The sequence below is a fragment of the Macaca nemestrina genome, chromosome 20 (assembly GCF_043159975.1).
Source record: "Macaca nemestrina isolate mMacNem1 chromosome 20, mMacNem.hap1, whole genome shotgun sequence".
In the NCBI taxonomy this organism is placed as follows: Eukaryota; Metazoa; Chordata; class Mammalia; order Primates; family Cercopithecidae; genus Macaca; species Macaca nemestrina.
In genome coordinates this window covers 61,960,208-61,978,196 of record NC_092144.1, presented here as the reverse complement: position 1 = coordinate 61,978,196, position 17,989 = coordinate 61,960,208, and the positions used below count along the sequence as shown (strand labels likewise).

The following is a 17,989-nucleotide window of genomic DNA, read 5'->3' as shown; positions in this document are numbered from 1 at the left end:
TATTTTTTTTGTTTTGTATTCTTTTGTTTTTGAGATGGAGTCTTGCTCTGTCCCCCATTCTAGAGTGCAGTGGTGCAATCTTGGCTCGCTGCAACCTCCGTCTCCTGGGTTCAAGTGATTCTGCTGCCTCAGCCTCCCAAGTAGCTGGGATTACAGGCACATGCCACCAAGTCCAGCTAATTTTTGTATTTTTAGTAGAGACAGGGTTTCACCATGTGGGCCAGGATGATCTCGATCTCCTGACCTCGTGATCTGGCCACCTCGGCCTCCCAAAGTGCTGGGATTACAGGTGTGAGCCACCACACCCAGCCAGTTTTGCTTTTAATGTTTAGCAATATGATCCATTTAAATTGATCTTTGTATACAGGGTAAGGGTTAAAGTTCAGCCTATGGTTGCCCAGTTGATTCAACAGTATTGAAAACACTGTCCTCTTTCCATTAAATTGATTTTGAACATTTGTAAAAATCAGTTGCCTGTTCTTGTGTCCATTTCTTGACTCTATTCTGTTGATGTGCATGTCTATCACTCCACTAATAATACCATATAGCGATTATTGTCATATCGTGATTTTAGTCATAAAATGGAGTAGAGTCTGCCAGCTTTATTTTTCTTTTTCAAAATAGTTTTGTCTATTCTAGTTTCTTTGCTTTTCTGTATAAATTTTAAGTATACGCTTGTCTATATCCACAAAAAGTCCTTTGGGAGTTTTATTGAGATTGCATTAAATGTATAATCAAAGTTGGTTTATTTGCCATCTTTACTGTGTTGAATCTTCAACTATGTCTCTCCACTTAATTAGGCTTTCCTTGCTTTTTTTTTTTTTAAGTCAGTGTTTCTGAATTTATAGCATATACATTATTTATGTCTTGGTAAATATTTAAGTGGATCATATTTTTGCAGTGATTTTTTAATTTTTTTATTTTTTTTGGAGATGGAGTCTCACTCTGACGCCCAGGCTGGAGTGCAGTGGCATGATCTCGGCTCACTGCAAGCTCCGCGTCCTGGGTTCACGCCATTATCCTGCCTCAGTCTCCCAAGTAGCTGGGACTACAGGCACCCGCCACCACACCTGGCTAATTTTTTTTGTATTTTTGGTAGAGACGGGGTTTCACTGTGTTAGCCAGGCTGGTCTCTATCTCCTGACCTTGTGATCTGCCCGCCTCGGCCTCCCAAAGTACTGGGATTACAGGCGTGAGCCACCGTGCCTGGCCTGCCATTATTTTTGTGTTTTTTTTTTTGTTATAGAGCCTCATTCTCTTGCCCAGGCTGGAGCGCAGTGGTGCAGTCTGCGTTCGCTGCAACCTGCACCTCCCAGGTTCAAGTGATCCTCCTGCTTATCTTCCCAAGTAGCTGCGACTACAGGCATGCACCAACACACCTGGCTAATTTTTGTATTTTTTTTTTAGAGATGAGGTTTCACCATGTTGCCTAGGCTGGTCTCGAACTCTGGGCTCAAGTGATCTGCCCACCTTAGCCTCCTAAAGTGCTGAGATTACAGGTGTGAGCCACTGCTTCTGGCCATATTTTTGGAACTATTACAAATGTTCTTGTGTTCATAATTTAGCTTCCAATTGTTCATTGTTATTCTTTAGAAATAAAATTTGAGTGTGTGTTGACTTTTCACCTTATGACTGCTAAACTCACTTGTCTAGTTCTGTAGACTCCTTGGGATTATATTTGTATAATCATGTCTTCTGTGAAGACGGGCAGTGATATTTCTGCGTTCCAGTGTTTTCTTTTTCTTTTCTTACGTTTCTTCACGGGCTAGGGCTTCCACTCTGTTAAATAGATACAGTAAGAGTGGACATTTTGGCCATGTTTGCAATTTTAGGGGAGAAATATTCAGTCTTTAAAAATATGTTAGCTATAGAATCTTTTTTACTTACTTTTTTTTTTCTTTCTTTTTTTTTTTGAGACGGAGTCTTGCTCTGTCGCCGAGACTGGAGTGCAGTGGCCGGATCTCGGCTCACTGCAAGCTCCGCCTCCCGGGTTTACGCCATTCTCCTGCCTCAGCCTCCCGAGTAGCTGGGACTACAGGCACCCGCCACCTCGCCCGGCTATTTTTTTTTTTTGTATTTTTTACTAGAGACGGGGTTTCACCGCGTTAGCCAGGATGGTCTCGATCTCCTGACCTCGTGATCCGCCCGTCTCGGCCTCCCAAAGTGCTGGGATTACAGGCTTGAGCCACTACGCCCGGCCTTACTTTTTTTTTTTCTTAACCAGGTTCAGGAAGTTCCTTTGTAATCCTAAAATTTTAGCTATTATCTTTTAAAATATTCTTTGTTAACTTTTTTCTTTTGATTCCTATCTGGCCTGGGTGTTGTGGCTCAGGCCTGTAATCCTAACACTTTGGGAGGCTAAGACAGGAGGATTGCTTGATAATCAGGAGTCTGAGAGCAGCCTCAGCAAAATAGCGAAACTCCAGCTCTATTTAAAAAAAATGGTACATCTGATGTCTTACAAGTATTTAAAACTTTTCTTCTTTTCTTTCTGGTGGATAATTTCTTTTGCTCTTCAAATTTGCTCAACGTTTCTTCTGACATTGCAATCTGCTGGTGATATTGTCATGTGAATTTTTAATTGTTACTGTATTTTTCAGCACGAACATTTATATTGGATTCTTTATTTTCAATGTCTTTATTGAGATTTTCTTTTATGGAATTATTGCCATATTTTCCTTTAAACACAAATATGTCTGAAATATTTTCATTTATGTTTTTTAATATATTTATCATACTGGCTTTGAAGCTATTGTCCACTATTCTTCACTAGGGCGGACTCAGAGTTAGTTTTAATGACTGCTTTGTTTTCTGAGTATTAATGACTCTTGGCTGTTTATTTGCAAATATGTTATTTTTGCTGCTGTTGGAACCTGAACATTTTGCATCTTCAACTCCTTTTTCCTTTTACTACTAAAATTCACAGCACATCCAGTGAGACCTGAACAGGACTGAAACCTTCAGTGTTTTTGTTGTGGCCGCCCCAGTGACATCTTGGCTTCTACAAACCTCATCCAGCCAGTTGTCTGCAGTTTCTTCTGTTTTATGGACCCTGGACTTTCTGTAAGATGGTGGTTCCCGTGGTGCTGCTGCCAAACGGCTCAGGGATGCAGCCATCTTTCCATTTTGCTCCTTAGATAGTTTCTGGCCTCTGAAAACCTAGGCAGTTAGCGCAGTGTCGTGACAGTCCCTTGGAAGGAGGAAGGGAGGGTACTGGAGTCCCCCAAAGACATTTGCATTTCTTCCCACCTCCCTGAGCCATGGCAACCGTTACGGTCACTCCCATCAGAAATGACATAATATGCTCTATGAGGTAAAACACCTATGTTACCTCATATAAAATGTTCAAAGCTAGAACTTGGACTTTGGGAAACGTCGCATATCCCTCTCCGGAAGCCCGCCTCCCAGCCTCTCGGTGTTCTTAGAGATGGCGAAGGATGGGGTTGCAGCGCCAGAATTCCAGAATCGGAAGTAGGTTCTGATATGTGTTCGGCCTTTGGTAGCTGGTACTGTAGCCTTGAGAGCCTGATGCAGCGTGTGAATCCGGATGGGGAGCTTGTGGGGACCACGAAGTGGAAATGCATGCGAATGTCCGTGTTCAGGGGTTTTATTTCAGTTTAGTCACCGAGGAATATGGGTGTGAGAAAGGGACCCTTGGGAGGTCGAAGGTTAAGGCTTAGTTTTAAGAGTTTAATGACTGAGGGTCCCACGGACAGAACTTGGGGTCTACATATTCACTCTTCATGGGTCTCAGTAATTGAAAACTGGATGGAAAGTGTCTCTCAGTGAATGCAGTTTTTTGCTCAGGTTTGCAATTTAATATGGGGCTCAGACACAGAGAAGCCCGAGCTAGGAAAAGGAGTGGCGTGAATGAAAGGTCTAGGGGGAGGAGTGTCAAAGGAGTGCCTCTGCAGTAAGTTTTAAATTGAATTTGAAGGCAATTTTATTTCAGGGAAGACGGGGCTTGTCTGTGTTTGAGAATGTAATGAGGCTGGAGGCTTTGAGGTGTGCAGTTGAAGGTTAGTGGTTGCTTTGAGACTAACTGGATGCTGGAAACACTTCCTGTCAGTCTTTCAAGTCCAAATCTGTCCTGAAGGTTTCTATTAAAAAACTTTGTCTTCCTGCATCCACTCTTCTCATTGCACCCATAAAAATCAGAGTGGTTCAGGGTGACGAAGTGGTGTCTTTACCGAGGATACTTGCTCTGTCACCCAGGCTGGGGTGCAGTGGCGCGATTTAGGCTCGCTGAAACCTCCGCTTCCCGGGTTCAAGCAATTCTCCTGCCTCAGGCTCCCGAGTAGCTGGAATTACAGGCGCGGTCCCACCGCGTCCGGGTAATTTTTGTATTTTCAGTAGAGACGGATTTCGCCATGTTGGCCAGGCTGGTCTTGAACTCCTGACCTCATATGATCCGCCTGCCTCGGCCTCCCAAAGTGCTGGAATTACAGGTGTGAGCCACCGTGCCCCACCTCACTTTCTTCAATGTTGTGTTTAGAAGCACAAACTTAAAAAAAAAAAATAAGTCCACTTTATTAATTTTATTTCGTTTTATGGCTCATCCTTTACTCTCCTCTCAGAATTAACCCACGTCCATGAAGATTACCTCCCTTTTTCTTCTCTAAGTTTTATACTTTTACCTCTTACACTTAGATCAATGATCTATTTTAAGTTAACTTTTGTGTATGGTTTAAGGGTCTTAACTAATTTTTCTGCATGTGGATATCCAGTTATCCCAGTGCCGCTTGTTGAAAAGACTATCCTTATTGAATTGTCTTGGCACTTTTGTCAAAAAGCTCTTAGTATTTTTATACTCTCAATTCTGGTTCTGCTCTTCCCATTGGCACCTTTACTAAAAGTGGCCTTCCTAGGAGGCCCAACCCCAATCTTAACTAAGGTGCCTCCTCTTTTCCTTTAGTCTGTCATGGCCAGGCTCACATCGTAACTCCTTCTCGAAATCTTTCTTTTCTTCTTTCTTCTTCCTTTCTTCTTTTCTTTCTTCTTCCTCTTCTTTCTTCTTCCTTCTTCTTCTTCTTCCTCTTCTTCTTCTTTAAATAATAATTATGTTTTCGAGGCCAGGCGTGGTGGCTTACGCCTGTAATCCCAGCACTTTGGGAGGCCAAGGCACGAAGATCACGAGCTCAGGAGATCGAGACCGTCATGGCCAACATGGTGAAACCCCGTCTCTACTAAAAATACAAAAATTAGCGGGCGTGGTGGTGCGTGCCTGTAGTCCCAGCTACTCGGGAGGCTGAGGCAGGAGAATCGCGTGAACGGGGAAGGCAGAGGTTGCAGTGAGCCGAGATCTTGCCATTGAACTCCAGCCTGAGGACAGAGCAAGACTCTGCCTCAAGAAAATTACAATTATTTTTTCTTTCTTCACCCCCCACCCCGAATACTTGCTATTTTTCTGTTCTCAAAAACCGCTTCCTGCAAGCTGTTTTTTGCCAGACGCTTTCCCGTGGGTGTCTGCCTACCTGATGTGTTGCCTTTTCCCTTTCTACCTGATGTGTTACCTTTTCCATTTCCAATTCATTCTCTGGGATACCTACACCTGGCTGCACTGTTACTTGTCTTTTTCAAAATCTTTTTTTTTTTTTTTTAATTTAACAAAGTGGATGGCAAAGCGCTAAAGGAAATTTAGCTTGCCCCATATTTGCCTGATAAAGCTTGAGTCTCTGAAAATCTGCCCCTTTTCTCAAGACTTTAAGTGCCAGAAAACGAGGCGATTTCAGTGACTTCTCATCTTCCCTGTCTGCTGGCTCAAAAACCTGCCATTGCCTCTGTACGTCTGATTTTCAAACATGGCTGCCGTCATGGAGCCACAGCTGTGGGCGCGGCCATATTACAGCCTAGGAAACGCCGTAAATGCGGTTGTCCTTGCTCTTTTAACATTTTAGGTTCTCCTCGGCCGCCGTAGGTGGACCATAAACCTGTGCGAGGACTCCTGAAGTAGAAGCAGTTTACGGAAGTGTAACGTTGAGGCCCTCCTTGTGGATCTGGAGAAGATAGAGGTCAGTGTGTGGTTTTGTCTCTGAAAGTTTTTTGTCCCAGTTCAGGTTTTGTCTCAGTGGAAGGTTTGGGAGGTCTGAGGACGTGTTGTATCCTGGACCACGTAGTGTTTCGCAGGAAGACCGGGGAGCGCCGGGGTGCAGGCATTTGGGAGATACCTGGTGGGAGTCTGTGATCCCCCTGTCTGTGGGCCGCGTCCCTTTGGTGTGAATACAATGACTAAGGGTCTGTGGTGATCAACGACCGTGTCCTAACTGTCAAGTTATGGATCACTCTGCTTGTAAAGGATGGAGGTGGCGCTTAGGATCGATGCGGCGTCTGCTTCGAATATAAAAAGCATTCTTGCAGGCTGGGCCAAAAGTATAATAGGTTTTCTATCACATTCCATTATGTAAAATATAGCAGGTTTTTTTCTATTATTAATTACATTTGTATTGCCTAAAGCTTGTATTATTATGAATAATGCATCTATGAAAATTTGTGTAAATGTCCTTTGGTTCATATGTGCTCTCATTTGGGGGAGGCAGAGGTATATACCTAGATGCACGCCTCGGAATAAAATTGCTGCTTTATAGGGTGTGTATAAACTTAGTCAAAATAAGTGTCAAACTGTTTTCTAAAGTGGTTGTTCCCCTAGCAGAATAGAGTTTGCTTTATAGGGTGCTTTATGTGACCTGTTTAAAATATCTGGCCATACCTTAATAACATTGAGAGATTCTCCTAAATTAATCTTCTTTAAAGCTTTATTGATATGTTTCTACTGTTGAAATTGACAGTTGATCCTAAATGGTTTTTGTGTATGTTGTGAGGGGTAGTTTAACCTTCTGTCCCCATCCCCAGTACCATTTATTGATTTTTTTTTTTTTTTTTTGATAGAGTCTTGCTCTTGTCGCCCAGGCTGGAGTGTAGTGGCAGGATCTTGGCTCAGCTGCAACCTCCACCTTCCGGGCTCAAGTGATTCTTGTGCCACAGCCTCCCAAGTAGCTGGGATTACCAGCATGTGCCACCTTGCCTGGCTACTTTTTGTATTTTTAGTAGAGCCGGGGTTTCACCATGATGGCCACGCTGGTCTCGAACTCTGGCCTCAAGTGATCCACCTGCCTGAAGGGAACCTGCCCCTCCACACCTGTGGAGACTGAGAAAAGAAATATGACACACAGACAAAGTATAGAGGAAGAAGAGTGGACCCAGTCCTCTGTTCAGTAAGTATACAGAGGACCCGCACTGGCACTGGTCTCTGAGTTTTCTTAGTATTTATTGCTTACTATTTTTACCATCTTTGTGAGCGGGATGTGGCCGGACTATAGGGTAATGGTGGGGAGAGGGTCAGTAGGAAAACATGTGAGTAAAGGACTCTGTGTTATAAATAAGTTTAAGGAAAGGTGTTGTGTCTTGTGTACGTAGCCCAGATTTATGTTTGACTTTACACAAACATCTTAGTGTAGTAAAGAGTAGTAGTGCTGCCAGTATGTTTCACCTTTAGTCATAAGGTGGTTTTGTCCTATCTTAGTAAATAGAATGTATGATAGGATTTTACACTGAGACATCCCATTCCCAGGGACGAGCAGGAGACAGATGCCTTTCTCTCATTTTAACTGTAAAGAGGCCTTCCTCTTTTACTAATCCTCCTCAGCACAGGCCCTTTACGGGTGTTGGGCTGGGGAACGGTCAGGTCTTGCCCTTCCCACAAGGCCATATGTCAGGCTGTCTCAGTTGGGGGAATCCTTGGACAATACACCGGCTTTTTTGGGCAGAGGTCCCTGCGGCCTTCCGCAGTGCACTGTGTCCCTGAGTACTCAACACTGGAGAATGGCGATGACTTTTACCAAGCATACTGCCTGCAAACACATTTTTAACAAAGCACATCCTACACAGCCCTACATCCATTAAACCTTAAGTCAATACAGCACATGTTTCTGCAAGCTCAGGGTTCGGGCTAGGGTTACAGATTAACAGTATCTCAAGGCAGAAGAATTTTTCTTAGTACAGATTAAAATGGAGTTTCTTATGTCTTCCTCTTTCTACATAGACACAGTAACAGTCTGATCTCTGTTTCTTTCCCCCACACCTGCCTCAGCCTCCCAAAGTGCTAGGATTACAGGCACCAGCCCCAGCACCCTCAGTTCTATTTATTGAAAAGACAGCCTTTATCACTTCCCTGTAGTGCTGTCGTTGTCATTGAGTCTCTATATGTGGTTAATTCCACTTATAAGGATTTTATTCTGTTCCTTTGTCCTATTTGTCCATTATTGTACTAATATTGTGCTGTCCTAATTAAAGTACCTTTATAAGTCCTCATAACTCATATGGAAAGTCTTCTAACTTTTTTTTCAAACTTAAAAAAAAGTTTATAGCTATTTAAACTATTCATTATCAGTTTGGGATTTTGACTGTGATTTCGTTGAATCTGTATATTTGGGAGACTTGACATTTTAAAAATGCTTTGTTTTCCAGCCCATCTTTATAGTACATCTTTGAATTTATTTAAAACTGTTAAAATTTATCTCAGTATTTCTAATTTTAAAAATATATTCGAGTTCTTCTAAATGATATTGTTTATGTCAACCTAAAAGAGGAAACTGCACAAAATAAAATTTTAAAGGGTTTACTTGAGCTGAAATGAGGACAGCTGCCTGGGAAAATACTTTTAGGTTGCCTTGGTAAGTGCTCTGTTAGGATTTTGTTACAAGCAGGTTTTAAAGGCAAAAGGGAACAAACCGTGAGCTGACATAAAGTTGTTTGGCAAGAATTCTCATTGGTTTACAGAAATAACATCAATTAGTGATTGGCTATACATTGTTAACTATGGGGTTTTATGAGTTATCATTTCCAGTGAATGGCATTTTATGGCTACTTGGTGTGAGTTCGTCTAGAGCCTACATACAAGTGGCTTTAAGAGACAATTATTTAGCTTGAGGGGGAAATGAGATGTGACTGTTGTCACATTACATTTTTTTTTTTAGTTTTTAATTTTTTCTTTTCTTTTTTTTTTTTTTTTTTCCAGGGGAACCCGTATCAGAAAGACTGCTGTCACATTTTAATGCCTCTCTAGACCTGATAATTTAAAAGGAGTCACATTCCTCAGATAAAAGGTTTCATTTCTTTCTCATTTTTACATTTTATTTTGTTTGTTGATGGTGTGTTTGTTCTGTCAGGAGAGGTCTGTTAAAGTCTTCTTTTAGTCTGAATTTTCTATTTCTTGTTTTTGGTTCTATTTTTTGCTGTATACATTTCAAGACCGTTGTTATATATGTGGAGTATTTCTATGAATGAAGAGCTAAATCGCACCTCTTTTCAGTGAGCATTGTTTCTCTTTCTTTCTGATAATTCTTTAGGATTTCTGGTCAGTTTTGTCTAAGATATAGTTATAACAGATTATCTTTCGTTACTCTCTCTGTGACATATTGTCTCCAACCTTTTATTCTCAAACTTCCCATATCATTTTGTTTCGGACATATCAACTATAATAACCGCATGTGGGGAGGCCAAGGCGGGTGTATCATGAGGTCAGGAGTTCAAGGCCAGCCTGACTGAGATGGTGAAACCCAATCTCTACTAAAAATACAAAAATTAGCCAGGTGTGGTGGCGAGCTGTAACCCACATGGACCTATGGGACTGAACAAAGTGGGGGCAAACGCGGGAATAAAGACAAGAGACAAAAGAGTATATTTTGAAGAAGGGATCAGGGGTCACCTTGCCTCTAGTGGACAGGGGCCCTGAGCTTTACACAGCCCTCCGTATTTATTAGGCAAAAGACATAGTGAGAAGGGTCGGGGGTGGGGGTGAAAGAAGGGGTCAGCTGCTCAGTCCGGAGTAGGCTTGCAAGACTGCATTCTCTAGATGTTACAGTAGATAACCTCGGTGCCAGGGAGTGATTACCTCTAGCAAACCTTCTGTCGGTGGGAGCAGTCTGCAGGAGCAGTTGTGAGTTTGCTCACATCCTGCATTCATGAAAAACCCTTTGCTGTTTGATCATATAGCCTCCAGTGGAATGCTGAGTTGGTCACGTCCCAGGGGCCTTTGGCTCCCTGCATAGCCCCCTTTCTGTTTATGTATTAATTGAAAGAATGTAAGGCCAGGCTGGGCAGCTCTCATTCTCCGATTGGCAGTCCATCCGATTTTACAGTCTATGAACAGAAGACAGAGACAAAACAACATTATTCCAAGAACTACATGTAAGATGTTACTGTGGTTCTTTAGATAGGTCTGAGGGTTGAGGCTCTCCAGGCCTTCCTGGAATTTGGTCCAGTCTTCTAAAGAAGGCTGAAATTCTTGAGTTTGCCTATTTAAATCAAGAATTTTGTTTTGTAATTCACCAATATCAAAGGTGAGGTTGGATGTGAAAGCTCCCTGCAAATGGGCTTTCACGAGGTCCCATGGATACTCACTTTGGTTGTATTCTAAGTTGATTACACAAATATGAGTGTGATTAAAATGATGATGCAATTGCTGCTGCAACTGCAAGCTTTGTACTTGTTCCCCTAACCACAGAACTGTGAATTTCAACATTGCCACTTCAGTTTGTAACTCAGTGTTAATTTTATTCTGAAGTAACCACGCTTGGTTGGCTGTGCATGTCCAGTTCTCCACATACTGAGCTGGTTGAATAGAATTATGCAAAGCTACAGAAGATATCACAGCAGAAGTTATTAGTGTGACCAAGGAAACAGTAGCAAAAATTATCATGCCTAAGGCTCTATGGACACAATGAGTAAGCTGAGTTAGAAGAAGTCTCACAAAATGCAAAGCAGGTGTGGCAGCCCACGGCTTCGACAGATGAACAGGAATCCATAGCCCAGGGATGCGACCTAAAATCATCAATGTAGAGATACTATGTGTTTGCAATGTGCTATGATTAATGCAGTGACATAACTGACAAGCTTTACAGGTCAATTGGTGTCCCGTCCCGCGGGATCGTCAATGTAGGCCCTAGAAGAGGGAGTGGGAACTCGGGGGGACAAGAGACACGAGAAATGGAGACAAGACAGTATCCTGATCAAGTCTCGTTTATTGGTGGCAGTGTAATGCCTTATATAGACCGGCAGGGGCGGAGGTTGGGCCAGGGTGATGATGGTGGCCCTGCGGTGGGCGTGGCCAGGTAGGTCTCGGTTTCTTCGGTCGGAGGTCATGTTGCGCCTGCGCCGTGGGTTGGTAATTTTCCCGGGCGCGGGATGGCGCCTGCGCTGTAAGTTGATCATTTTCCGGGGCGCGGGGAAAATGGGTGATGAAGAACCAGGAAGAGCGCCATTTTGTACTGGCGAATGAGACAGCAGAACAGGGAAGAAAGTAAATCTAGGGAGGAGGCATAAAGTGGAAATGTATAGAGCTCAGGCGTCAGTCGTCAGTTATAATCGCTATGGCCAGGCCACGCAGCTCCGGACAAATTGGGTGTTGTTTACCTGGAGCTGGTGCTTCTTAGCTGCCAAAAAGACATAAGGATTAAAAACACAAACTGTAAATTGACTGGTGATATTCCTTACAAATGCAACATTAAGACTGTGTCGCTTACTATTGCTATTATTAGTGTTCCAATCCAGATGTTGCCATTCATAAATGGGAGTGCTGCCTTTCATATCGTTTCTTGAATTGGTCCTTTCCTCCCCAGATAATGCCACTAAGGAAGAGGTGGGCTAACGCCCGCTCCATGCCAAGCAATCTGAGTGGCTGACTGGGATTGGATCCTGGTGTTGTATAAAGAAGCAGCATTAAAAGCTTGCCACCAATGCAGCAAAGTTTGTGCCATGATTTCTGACTTTCACCTTTTCCATCTAATTGACCTTTAGGTCCCCAATCCACAATGTCTCCAGTTAGCATAGATTGTTTACTAGTCAGTGGACCAAGACGCTGGGTCCACGGAGTGGGGTAGGAACTATTGAATGGAATCCATTCTGTATAATCAGCACAGTAGGGCGATTAGACCGGGAATGGTCAGTTAACACACCAGTTACATTAATAGAACCAAGACTTAATAAGTACATGATTTTTCCATAGTGACTCAACCATGTTTGAGCTTGAATTGTAAGACAGCTGTGGCTGAGCAATGTCTTTGTGGTGATACACAAAGGGAATCCTTCCAGTGGAGCGGTGTAATTAATGACATTGTTCTGAGAGTCTAAATGTTCTATGTCAGGGGGAGTGAGGGGTCCTGGAGCCGACTCTCCCTGATCGTGATAAATCTCAGGAGGAGTGAGCTCCAAAGTATAGGCTGTACTACTGGGGGATGGGAACATATGCCCAATATGTTTTTGCCTGTGCACAGGGAAAACATACCGCACAGGACATTATGGCTAGCATGGCCAAGAACGTGGAGTCAGGGGTTTTTGCCTGTCCCTGATGCTCCAGTAGTTTCTTAACTTCCTGCGTGGTTTTCTTGAGTTGTCCCCAGGTTATGGGGGTTGATGTCATTGTGACTCTGGTTGGCCTTCTCTCCATCTTTGCACTCAGGCTCAGCTGACTCATGGCTCGTATAGGAGGGACTGGGCCCATGGTTGGCCACCCTGGGTTCCTTCAGCCTCCCATTCCATGGTCACACGAACCTTGAGGGCACCACATGGCTTGTCCATCTCCTGTAAAACACAAGCATACCCTCCTCCCCATGTCAGTAAATCCACCGGGCCTTTCCATTGTCCTTCTTCTGGGGATTTCCATAACACTTTCGGATAAACTTTCCTGTTTTCCTCCAACACTTGCCAATGTCTTTCTGCTGGAGTCTTACCATCCATACCAGGAGTCAGAAAATTTAAAGTAAATAAGGCTAAATATAGTTTTGATTGAGGTGGTAGTTGGCTTCCTATACACCCTTTTTGTCTTTTCAACATGCAGTGTAATGTTTGATGTGTCCATCCTATACATTTTACTGACACATCAGCTCCTGTATACATAAGCCCATAAAATGTCTTTCCTTTAATTTGTACTACATGGGTAGGTCTATTAGAGGCTATGGGTTGGCATAGATAGATTTCCCGTGTAGTTGTGCTCCCAAACCCTTTATGTCCTCATTTCTCTTTTCATGGGGAAGGGTGTACTTCACTGGGAATAAGCAATAATTGAGCAATATATTCTCCTGGTTCAAAAACCCAAAGATCTTGTGACATTAAAACTACTTGAATTTCTCCTTCGTAATCGGAGTCAATCGCTCCTGGGACTACAGTGATGCCTTACAAGTTAAGGCGGTTTTTGTCTAAAATTAGTCCCGTGTGTCATGTTGGTAAAGGTCACCAAATACCATTGGGAACTTTGATAGGTTTGTCTCCCGTAACTAATGTGATTCTTTCTCTGGTGGGTAGATCTAATCCTGCACTTCCTGGTGTTCCTTGGTTGAGGGAGTCAATGTGCCTCCAGGAACGCATCCCTGAAACGGGGTTGTGATCTGCACTGGGAATACCCTCATTGTTTGAAGGGCCCGGGTCCAGGCCCCTGTCTCGTTTGCTGACGGTGGGTGGGGGGGGTGCCATTCTGATGAAATTTTGAGCAGCACTAGTTAGCCCAGTGATTTCCTTTGTTACAGTGAGGACAGAGTCCTGGTGTTTTTTTCTGCTGGGGAGTGAACTGCATTGTAATATCCTTTCTGTCCTGAGATCTGGCAGCATTCCTTTTTTAAATGTCCAGTTTTTCCACAGTTATAATATTTTCCCATTTTAGGGTTTGACCCTTGGCTCCTTTTAGATTTGTCAACTGCTAAATTAGTCATTGCTTATGCTAACATTGCAGGTCGATGAAACTGAGTTCCTATATCCTGACAAGCTCTGAGAAAATTTCCCAAGATTTTTGTACCCCTCACCAGTGCCAGTGCACGTTTACAATCCACGTTTGGATTCTCAAAAGCTAAGTTAAGGTTAGCATTTCTGCAGCCATAGTACGAGGAATCTAATGCTTCACTGCCTTTTGTAATCTTGCAAGAAATTGTGCATAGGGTTCCTGTGACCCTTGCATGATATATAAAAAGGATCGTGCTGGGACTCCCTCTTCAGGATTGTGGCCCGGGCGTGTTTAGCAGCCTGTGCACACTGCTGATAAGCAGCATCTGGGAGTGCCATTTGATGTTCTAGGTCTGAATAAGGGCCATTACCTAACAGCATATCTTCTGTAATGTCTCCGTATCCAGCAACACGGTTCTGTTTAGCCTGGTCTGCACACATTTCTTGCCAATTTAAATTCCATATCAGATATGCACTAGTAGACAAGCAAGTTCACGCCAAGTGTCTCACATCAAAGGGTAAAAGACACATAGCACCAAACACAGATTCTAGCAATCCTAAGGTGAATGGGCTCTGTATGCCATTATTTACCACTCTTGCTTTTAATTCCTTCAGCAACTTAAACTCCAGTGGGGTGTGTTCATGAATAATCTGCTGTGGATTGTTTGGATCAGGCCTTATGGAAATAGGAAAAGCACAAGGTCCTAAGGGCTCTCCAGCTATGACAGCAGAGCATAAAATTCTTTGTATTGGGGTTTCTATTTCTGCCGCCGAAGGAGGCTATATAGATGTTTCTGCAACTGGAGGAGGCGTTATAGGCCAGTTTTTATCCTCCCTCTCCTCCTGTTTTTTATTTTCAATTGGAACTGTGGGTGGGGTAACAGATTCTTTCAGATTTTTAGATTCAGCCTGCTGTCCCGCAGAATAATAATGAGATAATGGCAGAAATACAGTACGAACTAACTCCAAGTAGATAAAACAGAAGAATCAATTTTAAAACCTTTTTGTTGAACCTGTTTTAATCCTTCTCCTGCTCTGTCCCACTTTTCCACATCAAGAGTGCCTCCCTGTGGAAACCATGGGTTATGCGTAATAACTTTTTGTGGCTTCTGCAGGTTAGTAAGTGTCTGCGAATTAACCTGAGCTCCAGACTGTCTCAACAGAACTTTAAGCAACTGCACATCATGTTTTTCTTCAGTAGACAAATTCTTTCCCTTGTTACCCTGATTCAGAAAATTTTCCAGTACTTCTTTAAAGCACTGCTCCCAGTGCCTCTTTAGGGCACTGACCTTATATCCACTGCCAGCAGACTCATCCCGGGGTCCCCGTTCACCTTGTCAATTTCAGTTCCCCTGCTCCAGCAGACAACTTCAACCATTCACATCCTTGAAGTCCCATGTTCGGATGCCACTAGTTGGGTGTCCTTGGAGTGCCTGTTCTGAGTTGCCATTTGTAACCTGCTCCGACGTAGGTGGACTGAACAAAGGGGGACGAACGCGGGAATAAAGACAAAAGACAAAAGAGTATATTTGTAAGAAGGGATCAGGGGGCACCTTGCCTCTAGTGGACAAGGGCCCTGAGCTTTACACAGCCCTCCATATTTATTAGGCAGAAGAGATAGTGAGAAGGTGGGGTGGAAGAAGGGGTCAGCTGCTCAGTCCAGAGTAGGGTTTGCAAGACTGCATTCTCCAGATGTTGCAGTAGATAACCTTGGTGCCAGGGAGTGATTGCCTCCAGCAAGCCTTCTGTCGGCGGGAGCAGTCGTGAGATTGCTCACATCCTGCATTCATGATAAACAGTTTGCTGTTTGATCATTTGAACGCGGGAGGCTGAGGTTGCAGTGAGCCAAAATCGCACCATTGCACTCCAGCCTGGGCAACAGAGCAAGACTCTATCTCAAAAAAAAAATAAATAAATAAAATAAAATAAAAAACCCAGATGTTATTCGATTTTAATTTTTAATCCATTCTAACAGTTTTGAGGCATTTATATTTAATGTAATTAACTGGAATCCATGTTCTGTTTTTACTTAGCATAAATTCTTTTTTTTTTTTTTTTTTTTTTTTTTTTTTTTTTGAGATGGAGTCTCACTCTGTCGCCGGGGCTGGAGTACAGTGGCCGGATCTCAGCTCACTGCAAGCTCCGCCTCCCGGGTTCACGCCATTCTCCTGCCTCAGCCTCCCGAGTAGCTGGGACTACAGGCGCCCGCCACCTCGCCCGGCTAGTTTTTTGTATTTTTTTAGTAGAGACGGGGTTTCACTGTGTTAGCTAGGATGGTCTCGATCTCCTGGCCTCGTAATCCGCCCGTCTCGGCCTCCCAAAGTGCTGGGATTACAGGCTTGAGCCACCGCGCCCGGCCACTTAGCATAAATTCTTAATGTAATGTAATTTTCTTAGTACATTTTATTTTAAAACAGCTATCTAAATGCATTGTATTTGCTCTTTTTGCTCTCTGTTTTTGATTCTTTTCTTTTGGATGATTTTCTTACTATTATTTTTCCCCCTTTTGTTGGCTTGGAAATTATGTACTTTAAAACAATTACCAGGTTTTTTTTTTGTTGTTGTTGTTGTTGTTGTTGTTTTTGTGTGTGTGTGAGAGAGAGTTTCGTTCTTTTTGCCCTGGCTGGAGTGCAATGGCACGGTCTTGTCTCATGCAACCTCCGTCTCCCGGGTTCAAGTGATTCTCCTGCCTCAGCTTCCGGAATGACTGTATTTTTAGTAGAGATGGGGTTTCACCATGTTGGCCAGGCTGGTCTCAAACTCCTGATGTCAGGTAATCCGCCCGCCTTGGCATCCCAAAGTGCTGAGATTACAGGCGTGAGCCACTGTGCCTGGACTTACTAGTTTTAATTGTAACACTAGAGATTACATGTAGTGTGCAACCTTTGTCATATTCTTCTGCTAATTAGGACTTTTCCATTCTACAGAAACCTTAGAGCACGTCAACTTCATTTATCACCTAATTTATCCAGTAAATTATTGTGTATTTTAGCTATTTATGTATTTAAAACCTCCTAAAATATCGTCACTACTGTTTTTATGCCAATGCTTATGATTTGCCCAGTGCATTGGCTTTCAAACTGAAGTACATGTCCTCACAGGGTGTATGTACAAAGACTTTTGAAGAGGTGTGTGAACACACATGATTTAAACGAAAACAGACCAGCTCCTCTCCTTGCTGACTGTCTCTTTTCTAAAACTAATCTGCCTGAGAGTTCAGCAGCTCCTGAGGCGTGCCGCTACGGTGGGTCTCATTTCCTGCATGCCTTCACAGTCCTTTCACAGAAACATCACAGAGGAAAGGCATACTTCCACCCCAATAAGCATCCTCGACATTATTGGCCAGAGGGATAAAATCTTCTAGGGCTCCAAATAAAGGTATAGTTAACTATATTGGGGGCATTGTTTTAAGATGAGTGCCGAGAAGCAGTGACAGTATCTGGGCCCAGAGAAAATGTACCACTTACATTGAATTTGTTCTTCAGCCCACAGGTTCTGACTCCTCAGGAGAAAAAGCATCACCCGAAGAGGGAGGAAGTGGATTTGGGTATCACCATTTCTAGGGGCACACTTGATTGAAGACTGAGACTTCTGAAGAGAAGTCCAGAAGATACAAAGACAGACCATCCCAGTTGAATGCTGTTTTCCAAGAACAGAAGAAAATGATCCAGGCCCAGGTAACTGACTTATGGTTTATTTTATTTTATTTTATTTTGAGATGGAGACTCGCTCTGTCGCCTGGGCTGGAGTGCAGTGGCTGGATCTCAGCTCACTGCAAGCTCTGCCTCCTGGGTTTACGCTGCCTCAGCCTCCGGAGTAGCTGGGACTACAGGCGCCCGCCTAGTTTTTTTTTGTATTTTTTTAGTAGAGACGGGGTTTCACCATGTTAGCCAGGATGGTCTCGATCTCCTGACCTCGTGATCCGCCCGTCTCGGCCTCCCAAAGTGCTGGGATTACAGGCTTGAGCCACCGCGCCCGGCCTGGTTTATTTTATTCTTTCCTTTGTTCCATAATAGATTTGTAGAAGCCTATACACATCTATCTCACTAATATAAAAAGCATAAATTTCAAAAAGCAGGATCTGGAGATAAATGAGCTTAGTTTTAAACTCAATATCATGCAAAATAGTAGGATAAGGAAGATAATGTTCATAGCATTAACACTGAATTATGAATTTTGTGACATCATGCATGGCTGGAAGATCCTGTGGGTTATTTTAGCTGTCAGCTTGCATCTAATATCTCTGACAGCCAATATCACAAGAAAATCATGATTTACATGG

The 17,989-nt window shown here is 43.2% G+C and overlaps 1 protein-coding gene across 6 annotated transcripts in view; it reads left to right on the top strand.

Moving 5' to 3' along the window:
* The window catches only part of LOC105497087 (zinc finger protein 350), a 43,189-nt gene that overhangs the window by 11,673 nt on the left and 13,527 nt on the right, over positions 1-17,989 (top strand). The window contains exons 1-5 of one of the 6 annotated variants that reach the window (XM_071087692.1): positions 2,740-3,471; positions 5,898-6,011; positions 6,886-7,211; positions 9,014-9,101; positions 17,193-17,384. In XM_071087692.1, the coding sequence (XP_070943793.1) occupies positions 17,370-17,384 (15 nt within the window). In that variant the 5' untranslated portion in view covers positions 2,740-3,471; positions 5,898-6,011; positions 6,886-7,211; positions 9,014-9,101; positions 17,193-17,369. Of the gene's footprint in view, positions 1-2,739; positions 3,472-5,897; positions 6,012-6,885; positions 7,212-9,013; positions 9,102-17,192; positions 17,385-17,989 lie in introns of those variants that run through there. The other 5 variants (XM_071087693.1, XM_011767820.3, XM_071087694.1 and 2 more) reach the window with 5 other exon arrangements.